General features: G+C 34.0%; 1 protein-coding gene across 1 annotated transcript in view; it reads left to right on the top strand.

Annotated features, from left to right (window-relative positions):
- The window catches only part of LOC122801170 (maltase-glucoamylase, intestinal-like), a 516102-nt gene that overhangs the window by 65613 nt on the left and 435732 nt on the right, over positions 1-14757 (top strand). The window contains exon 8 of the mRNA XM_044070733.1: positions 10649-10748. Within this exon, the coding sequence (XP_043926668.1) occupies positions 10649-10748 (100 nt within the window). The remainder of the gene's footprint in view (positions 1-10648; positions 10749-14757) is intronic.

Genomic DNA, 14757 nt, shown 5'->3' with positions numbered 1-14757 from the left:
TGAAGGGTCAATTTTTTAAGCCTAGCCAATAACCTGAGATCAGAATCAAACTCTGTACCTTGTGACCATGAGAAAAAGGCCTTAATCATTATATGAAACCCAACCCTTTCAGTCACAAAAATGATATCATAAATACTGCATCATATTGCTGATATTGCCCTTTCTTGGATCATTTTTGTTTCTGCACAAATGTTTTAAAATATTTTTTTCACATTCTCTCAAAAGTCATGTCTGGCAAACTCTTGATATTTATTTATTCATTCATTGTTCCTAAGGTACAACTGAATGTGCACAGTTTGTGTGTTTATAGTTGCACCCCTGGGCAAAGCCTATATAGTGCATGGAGAATAGAACACAGCAATTACTCTTCAAAATCAGGAAAAAGACAAGCTTGTTAAGCACCTTTCTGATCTCAGAAAGGTACGTAATAAGCTTTTGTTAAGTAACTCTGATCTCTATTATGCTTTAGTAATGTGCTGGAGCATGAAGGATCATTCAGTGAGCAATGAAGAAGAGCAGCACTAAGTTGTTAAAGAATGTATCCATAAAAATTAAAAAAAGGATGAGTGAAGTGCTTAACAGTGCTTAATAATTTTTTTGCACTTCCTGCCACTCTTCTTGATGGCTAATCTCTGTGTGGCACAGCTCACTCTCAAAGTACATTTCTTGGCATCCAGGTCTTGAAAACAAAATAAAACGGCTATGATCAGAAAACCGATAATGATCATCTATATTATTTCTAGCTTTCTTCCTTTCTCAGTTTATTTTGTACAAGATAGAAATTACTTAGTGAATCTGTTACTTCTGATTTCACTGGGGTTTATTAATACACACACACACACACACACACACACACACACACACACACACACACACACACACACACACACACACACACACACATGCACACACATATCCAAATCTATATATGTATCTATGGGTCTGCTTTCGTTGAAAACACATTTGGTCGAAACTGACCACTAAGAAACTTGACTGAAAGCTCACTTCACTTAAAACTCATTTGGTCGAAACTCATTTAGTTGAAAGTCATATATGGCATTTACCCCACTGTAGTGCGATCCTGGAGTTAGAATATAAAGTAAAGGGGGTATGGGGTGCACAGCCCCCCCAAATTGGGGTGTGTGTTGGGCATAGCCTCACACCTATTTTAAATGTTTTAAACCATAGACATGTATACTAGCAAGTGCAATGAACAACTCTTTCCACAAGACAATTTAAAGTCAAACTATGTGGGGGGGGCTACACCCCCACACCTCCATTACTTTATATTCTAAATCCAGGATCACACTACAGTGTGGTAAAGGCCATATATAACTCTTGATGAAATGAGTTTCAACCAAATGAGTTTTCAGTGAAGTGAGCTTTCAGTTAAGTGTGCTTAGTCAAGTGAATTTCGACCAAATGTGTTTTCAGCCAAACAAAGTAGACCCATATCTATATCTCTCTATACATCTCTCTCTCTCTCTCTCTCTATATATATATATATATATATATATATATATATATATATATATATATATATATATATATATATATATATATTCATATATATCTTTTTTATATATTACAGCAAGATAGAATTTTCTTTATTGACTGTACTATATGTAAATATTTGTGCTTTTCCAGAAAATTACTAATCACATGAATTATTGTTTATTTAGGGATTTGCACTTTTTATCGTAATAACTAATAGATGCTAATTTTAGTCATTTGCATTCACACTATAAATAAGGTGCACTGCTTACACCTCAGGAGGCAACTATCTGAGTGGTTAGTTTCACTGTAATTCCTTTTTGACAGTGAAGTACACTGACTGACACACCACTGTCACCTATGTGAACATACTGCCAAATGAGCCACATTCACTGTCAGTGATGTAAGTTCGAAGATTCGATTTAATCATATGCTCTACTTTCCTTCAGTCACATCATTGTTATAACCGCTATGATAACATTTTGTACTTTCTAAGATTATTTTTAAAGGAAGTTAATGACTTTTTCCAAATACAAGGTGAAACTTATCATATTAGAAAGCACTTTTCAATGATATATCTCTTACATTTTCTGTTCACTTATTGATATTTATTTTTAGAATTAACTGTCCTAATCTAACTTCTTACATTCCTAGAATGATCTTTCAAATGCAACTATATAATCCATTGCATCTAGAACAGAAAAAGTTCACTTCTTAATAACCTATGAAACAGACTATAATGACAGTTACTGAGGCCCTTATGAATAGATAGCCCTGCGGTCCTATGATATATGTAATGAGGTTTTTCAAGTGTTTCAAATTCTTTAAAGTGGCTTGATCACAGGCTAAAACGTGCAGCACTGATAATAATAATAATAGGCCTGATTAATGTGTTAAACATAATACAGTGATGCCCTTTGTCTTGCATGCCTTTTACAATTATGTGGGCTGCTGAATATGGTTTTATGATGCTGGCAGATAACTGCTCAGTCCCAGTCAAAGTTTAATATTTGTCATCTTTTATCTCTAGGGCTTTAATGATAGTATCTCTGTAATGATTTGATCATTTATTTTGTAATTATCATGTACATCCTTTTCACTAAGTCTCATGATGTTGCTTTTACTGACATTAAAGTTAAGTCCATTTCTATGGGGGGGGCATTTGTGGGCCATTTTTGAGAAACTGTATTACCCATATACCTCTCAGCAATGCAGATTTTTGTAGAATGTCAAGATTTTGCCTCATATTTTTGGTATATTCCTTATAAAATTTGTGGTTTTTTTTTTGAAAATACTGACATCTGAAGTCACTATTTAATGGCATACATTTGAGATTCATGCTTCATATCCTTCACACCCTTTAAAAAACACATGCTAACACAAATTCTGTTATTCTTACAGCTCTCTAGGTTTCTATGGTCAGTATTTAAAATCTGTCCCTATTTTTGGTCCTTTGTCCCCGGATTATTCTAGACAATGTCCAGATTTTTTGCGCTAGGAGTATGAGAGGTAAGGGCACCCACTCTGCAGTCATATTTGTAATGCATTTTGCAGTTCCAAATTTTGCATCCAGAAGGAAGTGGTAGATAACAGAGACAAGTAACACCAGGAACGCCTGTTTGCCCACCCTGAATTGCTATGCAGTTTGCATAACTAGTGGTTTATCCATTGATTGCACACAAGGTGACAATTAATATTTTTAATTTAGCATGCCCTGTTATTGTTTTATTTCTTATTGCAGAACAGTATTGAAGGTCTTAGTAATCTCAGGATAAGTAGCTGGCACTGTCAGACATACATCAAGTGTCTGTTATGTCTTCAAACAATGTTTCAATATTCAAAAAGTAAGCTTTCCCAGTAAAGCCCAATGAATGAGCAGAAAAAATGTACCAAAAAAAGAAAAAACTTCCCTGACAAATTAACCCCAGGTAAGATTGTTTTAAATATTTTAAGACAGATCATGGATTTCAGAAGCTGTTTTGGCACCTCTAAGTTAATAATCAACATTCAAATGTTTCAGATATCACATCCAAGGTACTGCTGGCATGAGTGCACAGATGGCTTAATTCTTTGATTTATTCTCAGCAAGTACATCTTCACTTAAATAGTCTGATATCTTTCATTTTACCTACTACCTCTTTCTGCTCTAAAAAGGCTGATATATATATATATATATATATATATATATATATATATATATATATATGTGTGTGTGTGTGTGTGTGTGTGTGTACATACATACATACACAAAACATAATATATATATATATATATATATATATATATATATATATATATGTATACATATGCTTACAAACACACATGAGTTTATGACAATATGACAACTTAGTCATATACTTAAATAATTGACAGAAACTGGTCGATTGGGGAAAAAAATCAAAAATTCCCCACAAAAAATAGTATTTTGTGGGGGGGTCAAATCCTCCTGCACCCCACCTCCAACCTCTGCTAATTATCTCTATCAAATTTGAGATTGTTTACAGTGGGGGAATGGCAAACTCCCTAATTCCCACTGTTCATTATCATGTACCAAACCAAAGCTTACTTACATTTTGATAGTTGGCACCCTCACCACCAAAAGAAAGCAGTGGTAAAGGGTCAGATGGTGAGGGCTGCCAGAATGGTCAGTGAGGATGTGGACTTTGATTATGAAATTCAATATATTATTAGTCTATTTTTAAATAGGGGATACCCGCAGGATTTTTGTAATAATATAGCCAATGAAGTGAAATTTAAGAGAAATAATGGCACATATAAGGCAATTTTACATAGTAATACCATAAATACTAGGGATAATCAATTTAGTGCAGCAGTGGACGGTGGAAATTTTATATGTAATAATATCCCTTTGTATATAACTACATACAACGGTATGTCCCCGAGCATCATTAATATAATTAACAAGAATTGGAAATTTATTTGTGCAGAAAAATCACTTGAGGGCATGTTTACGGGTAGTGTGAAACACGTGTTTAGGAAGGACATATCATTTAAAGAATTATTTGAAGGTTTGAATATTAATATTGATAATAATTCACATAAACCCAAGGGGAGTTTTAAATGCGGTAGATGTTCGACTTGTAAGCATTTAATCAACACTGAAGGAAAGGTGACTGTTAATGGACACAATTTTAGAATTAACCATCACATAAATTGTTACACTAAAAATGTTGTTTATATTGCTGCTTGTCAACAGTGTGAAGGTTTTTATGTTGGCAAGACTTGTAGGCATTTTAGAGAGAGGGTAAAAGAACATCTACTTGACATTAGAAACAACAAGCTTACAAACGCCCTAGCTAGACACATAAATCAATTTGGAAGTCACTCTTTTAAATTTTTCGGTGTCGTACACCAGATGATGGACACACAAGTAAAGTGTACTAAATACAATTTGGACTTGTCAGAAATGAGAGTGCAGATATTATTGAATGCTAATCAATATCCAGGACTTAATGAATATATAAGTATTAAGCCAATTTTATGGATAAATAACATTAAGGGTAGTTAGCATGATCTTGGTTATTTTATTAATTGTATTAATTTTACTAATTTCTGTTTTAAAGAGTTTATGTGATAAATGGTATGTAATTGGATTCTTTTGACATCCATCAATACCCTTTATGAATGTTGGTCCTTTTCAGACACAGGGTACCCTCTTGTACACTACCTCTTATATATATATATATATATATATTTATTTATTTATTTATTTATTTATATATATAGTTTTTATATACATATATAATATTTTATACATATTTATATATTTATATACTCACATTTATACATACATACACATTTTTTAACTTTTGAGAGATTTGACATATTCAGGATTAATTGTGCTTATTATATAGGGTGCTATTTGATTTTAGGATTTTATCGTCCCCCTTGCATATCAATTACATAGTACACACATTGTGGATTCATATGTCATCATACACACAAGTATTATTAGATATCGAGGTTTTATGTAAGCATTATACACATTAGAAAGTATTTAGTTGTTCACATCAATTTAATTTTAATTTATTTTATTTTTGGAGGGGTGAGGGGCATCCTTGGGTTTTATACACTATCTATACATGATCTAATTTAGTTACATTGCTGCTTTAAGTATTTAAAATGTTTGCCTATGCTTTTCATTGGGTACCAGGCTCATTAGCATGCTTGTGCATATTATTTAAGAACTTTTGGATGTATTATGAGGTGTTCTGATGAAGTTCGTACAGCGGACGAAACCTAGGTCGACGTTTTTAGTTTTGTGTTTTCATTGAATAAACTTGTTTGGAGCGTTTATGGGCCTGGAAGTTTTCTTTGGGGAGCAGCAATTTATACACTTTTGTTACAGCAGCTCCTCGTTGGTTGTGGTCACCTTCTTCCTTTTTTCTTTATAGTGTTGGTGTGTTCCAGTTTCTAAGATTGCTTTAAATATTTTAAGACAGATCATGGATTTCAGAAGCTGTTTTGGCACCTCTAAGTTAATAATCAACATTCAAATGTTTCAGATATCACATCCAAGGTACTGCTGGCATGAGTGCACAGATGGCTTAATTCTTTGATTTATTCTCAGCAAGTACATCTTCACTTAATTAGTCTGATATCTTTCATTTTACCTACTATCTCTTTCTGCTCTAAAAAGGCTGATATATATATATATATATATATATATATATATATATATATATATATATATGTGTGTGTGTGTGTGTGTGTGTGTACATACATACATACACAAAACATAATATATATCTATATATATATATATATATATATATATATATATATATATATGTATATATATGCTTACAAACACACATGAGTTTATGACAATATGACAACTTAGTCATATACTTAAATAATTGACAGAAACTGGTCGATTGGGGAAAAAAATCAAAAATTCCCCACAAAAAATAGTATTTTGTGGGGGGGTCAAATCCTCCTGCACCCCACCTCCAACCTCTGCTAATTATCTCTATCAAATTTGAGATTGTTTACAGTGGGGGAATGGCAAACTCCCTAATTCCCACTGTTCACTATCATGTACCAAACCAAAGCTAACAACATTAAATCTGATTTTCGATCAGCTGTTACCTTCTTTTTTTTTGGTGTCCCATTCAACCACCTCAGTGATGTAGATATATATATATATATATATATATATATATATATATATATATATATATATATATATATATATATATTTATATACCATATTTCTTTTTAAATAAGACCTAACCAGAGAATAAGGCCTAGCATGGTTTTTCCAGGGTGGTCATGATATAAGCCCTACCCCAAAAATAAGCCCCAGTTAATATCGTCAACAACACATGACAGACTTGCTGAATTCTAAAACAATATTACTGACACCCATTGACTGAGATTATCATACTCTGCTCACCATTTTTGGACCATTCTGACACCCAACTTCTGCTCTTTGCAGAAAGTCATAAGACTCTTTCACTGGGAGTCCTCCACGATTCTTACTGTAACCCTAATCGTCACTCACACTTGACGGTTGAGATCCTTGGCACATAAACCCATGCAGGTGTACTTTGTTCAAAGTACAGACAATGTGCGTAAATCCCACGCTCATGATAATGAGCAGCTGTGGTAGTGTCTTCTCTTCATAACTGGCTCCATTATGTGTTGCTAATCCAGTCGAGTAAGTCTTCAATTAACCCCCCCCCACACACACAAGATGAGTGCAAAAAGAAAGAGCTATTCCATTGAGTACAAGAAAGGAATCATGGAGGACTCCCGGGGAAAGAATCTGAGGCTTTCTGTAAAGAGAAGAAGTTAGATCTCCGAATGGTCTGAAAATGGTGAGCAGCATACGTTAACCTCAGTATACAGGCCGATGAGGGAAATGCTAAGAAGTGTAAGTGTGGATCAGGTCGGCAATCATTATTTCCTGAGCTTGATTACATCATCTGTGAGTGGATTGCTAACAGGAAAGCATAGGCTTTGGTTGTGCGCAGGGCTGATATTCAAGCATCTGTCCTTGCAATGGCACCACAGTTAAAATTATCTGCAGAAGAATTCAAAGCATCACAACATTGTCTGGATGGCTTCCTTTAGCAATATGAACTGTCTCTAAGAACATCAACAACACTATTCAAGCTAAAAGATACTGAAGTTACTAAATGTGCACTTGGTTCAAGTCCTTTGTTGATGTCATTGACTTTTCTAAATACCAACTCTCCAATATGATTGCTATGGATGAAACTGCAGTGTTTATGGGCTAAGGATCTCAAACAACAATTGATCAGAGGGGTGCCTCGTCAATCTACATTCCCTCCACTGGTTACGAGAGTGCACGTGTTACCTGTATTTTGGCAATTCATCTAGATGGAAAGAAAACCTCACCTCTAATCATTAGTAAGGGCAAGAAAGATAAGACTGAATGTGTTTCAGGCATTTACATTCTTGAAACCGAAAATCCTGGTGCACACAAGCAGTTCTAAGGAAGTGGGTCGATGTAATGCTGCCGCTTGTTTTGCAAGGTGGCGAAAGAGGTCTGCTAGTCTGGGATTCAGCCAACACTCACCGTGCTAAAGAAATGAAGAAATTCCTAGCACGGAGGAGTATAGATCAAATGATGATTCCTGCAGGAATGACTGCCTATCTCCAGATTCTTGATATTGCAATAAACAAGCCATTCAAGGACCATTTGCACATGGAACTCAATGACTACATTGAAAATAGAATGGAGAGAATTCAGCATGGAAACTTTGTGAAGCCTAGCCTGAAAGAGGTCGTGACTTGGGTGAAAAATTCATGGGATAAAATCACTGACAGCTGTGTTGCCAATGCACTACGAGCAGGCTACTTGGACAAGCAGTGCTCATTTAAGGAGAGCTCTATTGCCAGGCATGACAGATTGGGGCCAATACTGCTACAGGAAATGGAATCACAAGAAATTCAGGCTGGGGGTTGGACACTTATGACAATGTTCCAGAAGAAGATGACATGACATATTTGAATAACTGTGAAAGCCTAGGTGCAGATATTTTGAAGTTGAAATGTTTGTTGCACTGTTTATATAGAATTCTCACACAACTGTCAACCCGTTATTAGAACTGTTGTCCAATAATAGAAAAGTACGAAATAAATGTCAATTTGTGTACATGAATAAATGTTGATTTTTGTACATGAATAAATGTCGGTGTTCATTAATAAATGTAAATTTTTGTACATGAAAAAATGAATAAAGATAGATTGTTGTATGGTGCGGGTAAATAAGGCATCCCCTGATAATAAGCCCTAATGCCTATTTGTTGCAGGAGAAAGAATATAAGACCCAGTCTTATTTTTGGGGAAATACGGTGTATATATATATATATATATATATATATATATATATATATATATATATATATATATATATATGTATGTGTGTGTGTATGTATATATATATATATATATATATATATATATATATATATATATATATATATATATATATATATATATATATATATATATATATATATATATGTGTTTATAAACTAAACAAGTTAGCCAAACTACATGCATGATACAGTTTCAGTGTGCTCATGCTGATTTTGTTATAAAGTAATAAAGGAATAGTAATTCAGCCCTTGCATTACCATATATATATATGTGTGTGTGTGTGTGTGTGTGTGTGTGTGTGTGTGTGTGTGTGTGTGTGTGTATGTGTATATATATATATATATATATATATATATATATATATATATATATATGTGTGTGTATATATATATATATATATATATATATATATATATATATATATATGTATATATATATATATATATATATATATATGTGTACGTATATATGTATATATATATATATATATATATATATATATATATATATATATACATATATATATATATATATATATATATATATATATATATATATATATATATATATATTTATATATACACGTGTGTGCATGTATCGAGAGAAGACAGAAAGAGAACTTAAGTGGTGAAACATTGTAAGAGATAGAAAAATGAAGAGGCGAAACATTGTAAAGGTAATGCAAGGGCTGAATTACTATTCCTTTATTACTTTATAACAAAATCAGCGTGAGCACACTGAAACTGTATCATGCATGTAGTTTGGCTAACTTGTTTAGTAATTATATTTAAAAGTAGTACATCATCCTTATGCCTTAAATAATTACAAATTCCAAGTTTTATTTGATAAACCTTCCAGAGATGCTCTCTGTTCTAAAATAGGGGTGGGTTATGATTCTTCTTTATGTTGTTGTGTCTTTCGGCTTATCCCGGTTAGGGGTCGCCACAGCGGAACTCCGGTCCGCTAATGTTTGGTAGTGGATTTTTACGTGCTGAGTTACCAGCCCTGACACACAACCTTCAAAGAAGGCATGCTCATTCACGCATGCCTCCACACAGAAGACGCTCTAGCTGAGAATTGAACGGGACAACGTCTTGCTGTGAGGCGACAACGCTACCGCAACACCACTACCGCAGGATTATGATTCTGATTCTTCCTTATAATTATAAAAAATACTCAGTAAACAGGAAGTGACATTTTCTACTGCTGTTTGGCCACTAACAGTATAAACACAGAAGTAAAAACTACATACTAAATAAGATTTTACTGTTTACATGACACTAAATATGAGACCCTTATCTCTTAGAAAGGCTTCCCATCAGCTGTATAAAAGTACATAGAAAATGCCACTCAGTTCCCAGACTCTCTTAGGAAAGTTGATACTTTTCCAACACTTGCTGAAAGCAAAGGAATCCATGTCCAAAGCATATATTGAGCTAGAGACTTTTTTTGCTGGAATTTACAAGATTATTCCTTTTGATAAATAGAACAAGTGGAAGTGTTTGTGGAGCAAAGCATATTTAGGTGCGACAGGAACAATAACAAATATTTCCAGGAATTTTCAGACAGAATGTTGCTATGGTCTGTTATTAGTTTACAGATTCTAAATACTCCCAGTTCAGAAATGCATTTTTTTAACCGCAGAGACACACAGAGCAGTATTTCCATAGTAAGGATGAACTACAAAGTTCCAAAGAGTATGCCTGTGGCTGTGGTTGAAGTTTCTTGATATAAAGGACATTTCTCAATGAATGACTTTGTCTTTTTTCTTTTATTTCAGGGAACCCATAACCTGTATGGACACCACACATTTTTCCTGTGTGTTGCTGATCACTCTGGGGAATCTGTCGGTGTTTTCTTAATGAACAGCAATGCAATGGGTATGTAGGAAAATTAAACTAACATTGAGCTCATATCAGTAATAATATACAATTGATGACTGATATGTTTCTTCTGTTTCACACTGTTAAATAAAATTAATAATTCAATACACAGGAGATTCAGATTCAAAAGTTTACTAGTGTACACCAGGAGGCAAAAAAACATACAAGTACAGAATTTTGTCTGACATGATGCAGGAAGTACAGAATAATTTATAGTGTTTGCATTCAAGTTATGCCCACCTTACTGATGTGGTTAGTCACAAGGCGTCTACATCACTTTTACTAACAGTATTCTATTCATCTAATAGTGCTGATGCAGTGCATTTAAAAAAAACTTTTCCTTTAGATACAATACGGCCTTGCTATCCAGCTGGTCAGTCATAATGTCTTTCTGTAAAGTTACTTCTTAAAGGTCTCATATCAGTTTGAATACAATAGCAGCTTCAGTCTTTTAATGCATGTCTTTGTTCTGTTACACTTTCTCACACAGCTGTGTTTTTATCTTACAAGGGCAAGTTACTCCATCAGGAAAGGAAGATTTCATTATTTACAAGGACAAGTTATCTTATCAGGAAGGAGAGGAAGATTTACACATTTAATTTCCTGACCCAGCAGATAATCACTTATGAAAAGCATAAACATTAAGCTTGCTGAGCTGGCAGCTGCCAGGGTCAGGGGTCAAAGCACACTGCAGTTTCAGAAGCTACTTGCATTTACACATGAATTTATCCCTTCTGTTATATGATTAATAGAATAAAATGCATTATAAACTACCTTGCTTTTAAACTAGCATTTCACATATATTTAAATACATATTTTTTTAACACACACTTCATTCTCTCCAGGTAAACAGCTGAATAATGCTTTACACTGCTTATGAAAAAATGAAACTGACATTTCAGAAATCTTACATAGGATGTTTAAAGGATATAAAGTGCATTTCATTATGTGTTTTCTAGACAAAATCACTTATCACACTGATTAATATATAACTTAGGCAGTCCACTGGCCTTATGTTAGCATTTATGCTTTATATTTTGTTTGCATTGGCAGTTAATGGTTGTAATTAGAGGTGTACAAGGTATTATCCTATTTCTAAATGGACTGCATATTTTCTTTTTCAGTTTTAGTGCTTTTTCTTGTAAGAGATTTCATTCAGATCAAAGAAAAAATGCTGGCTTCTGAACAGTACTTATACTAAATGTTCAAAAACTACAATTAACCTTCTCGTATACCAGTAAAACTAAAATATTGTCACACACACATCCCTTCTTTGCCACAGTGGATGCCAGTAGATTGTAGGACTTCAATGTAAGTCTCTATAGCTTGAATGAGCATTGACTGGATTGCTTCTCAATAGATAAGTATCTACAATTCTGACATTCATGCAACTTGAAATAGTTACCCACACTAGTGGAAATCTCTCACTGAGCATGTGTGAGGAAAAATTAATTTTTGCTCTCTCCTCTCACAAGAGCTTACTTTTTAAGTACAAAATATTATTCTACCATATCTTATTTCAGGTTCCTGCCTTACCCATTCTTTTTTATTTTGCTTTAGCTCCTTTTATTTAACAGTTATGCTATATTTTTTACCTGCATTATTAAAATGGAGCAAAGAAACAAAAATACTACTAATTAATATATTTCTTATGTGTCTATATACAGATTTGTAGACAACAATGAATGGCAAGGGAGTTCAGTTTGATGGAACCACAGAATGCTATGCTACTGAGTTTCTGCTGTTGGTAAAATATAGGTTTTTCAATCACAATAGAAAAGGGAGAAATGGGAAAGAAAGTAAGCTGAACGTACCATAACAGAAAATGTTCAAATGGTTGCAGTTGCAGTAATCTTAGCCCTAGCTATATGGGGTGATATCCTACCAAAGATATAATAGCCAGCCAGCTTCCAAATCTTCAGGATACTTTCCACATGCCCAAACTGTCAGGCAGCTCAAGCTGAGCTGACCAAAAAACCACATTGGGAGCCAAGCCCTTCAGGGCTTTCCAGTCAGCAGAGAGAGGGAGACTGAGCCCTAAAAGGACAATGCTAGAACCAATGCTAGAACCAAAAACTGACTTACTAACTAACTAACTAAGTAACTAAGTAACTAACTAACCAACCACTAACTAAATAAGTAAATAAATATTCATATCCTGAAATAAAAAAAAAAACAAGGGTGATAGGGGTGCAAGCGGATACTACAGCAGTGGTCATTTGAGTATTTACTGTTATGGTAAGTTTACTTATATAGTTGTACTATGTTCTTCATATTCATCACTGCTACAGCAGCCTTAGCTGTATGGGTAGATTACCTACCTTACTACATTTCAGGAAATGGAAAGAGAAGAGCACTTGACTCCTTGGAAAATGGTCTAAACAAAGCTTGATCTGGATCTAGACAAGGAATAATGCTTATACTTCATTGTAAAAATAAATCCAGAGAACGAAGTAGCAGCTTCTAGAAAGATAGCCCTTTTGAAAAAGCCATAGATGAAGCCAAGGCCCTGGTAGGGTGAGCCTTGCCCTTGCCTGGAAGAGATTATTTATGGTTAGTATAACAAAAGGTAACAGTCTTTGACAACCATTTAGAAATATTCTGTGTTGACATGTCCCTTCTTCTTACTTTAACAATAAATGAATAAAAGATCCAAAGATTTGAAAGATCTAGCTCTCTCAAGATAGCACCTAAGTTGTCTGTGGACATCCAAGGTAGTGAGTATCCATTCTCCCTCATTTGTTTAGATTCAGGAAAGAAAAGGGATAGATGGATAGTTTGGCTTAAAGTAAATCTGGATATGACTTTAGGCATAAAAGAAGAATTTGTTCTCAAGAAACCTTGTCCTTGCGGAAAATGAGATAGGGTTGACTCACAATAAGAGCATGGAACTCAGATAACCTATCTTGCAGAGGTCATAGCAATCAATAAAACTGTTTTCCATATTAAGAAACTCAAGTCAAACAGATTAGTTGTCTCAGATGGATAAAGTGTTATCTTACACAAAAATAAAATCCCTTGGAGGGGCCATTGGTTTTCTTGGAGGCTTCTTATGGAAAATCCCTTTCAAGAACATTTTGGCATGAGACTGCATAGAAAATGCAGGATCCATGAGCAGACATGCTGAAATTACCAATAAATGAACCATTTTAGAGCAATAAGAAAGGCCATAGGATAGCAAATCTCACAAAAATTATAAAACTAGAGAACAACAAGCACTGAAGTGGCACTGGTTATGTTGTTGGCACCAGCTAGAAAACCTTTTCCATTTGCTAATATATGATTTTTCTGATAGCAAGCTTTCATGTCTTCATTGGTACCTGCTGTACATCCTCAGTAAAGAGGTGCCTAAAGGAATTAAGACCCTATCGGCCAGACAGTCAATTAAAGATGATTGATGTTGGGGTGTATAAAATATCCCTGTCCGTGTGTGATTATATTCAGTCTTCACAATTGGATGACATTGATTCCTTTGAAATATCCCAGGAAGGATGCTCATGTTATCTTTGATACTGCTACATTTGGCAGCATATTGTTGTATAAAACAAATAAGATAAAATGTTTCCAGTGGCAACTGTATTTCAGCAGTGAATATGGGAAGGAAACATGTCTATTTACAGAAGGATGAATAATATTAAGTATATAGAGATAGTAAGGGAGTACAATGGAGTGCTCCATAAATAAGGCATATGAAAAGTTGAAGAAAAGTTTGAAGGATATTTGTAAACGGAATACAATAAGTTTAGAATTAAATGAAAGATTACCAGTACTATATGTTTCTGTGCTACCTTTATTATTGTATGCATTGAAATGCTTTCTAAAATAGTTCTGAGGCAATGGTATAAACTCATTTAGGAATATACAAGAAAGTGCACTTACCACAGAGACTCTGATTAAAGTTTCACTCCACAGTGTAGAAAAAAAATACACTTGAAACATAATAAACACTTTTGTATTAATATTTCAAACTTCTTCAGATAAAACAAACTACCAAAGTTGGTGTTTA

Source organism: Protopterus annectens, chromosome 4.part1, assembly GCF_019279795.1.
Source record: "Protopterus annectens isolate FY-2018-M chromosome 4.part1, PAN1.0, whole genome shotgun sequence".
NCBI classification, from domain to species: Eukaryota; Metazoa; Chordata; order Ceratodontiformes; family Protopteridae; genus Protopterus; species Protopterus annectens.
This window is presented reverse-complemented; position numbering and strand designations above follow the sequence as displayed.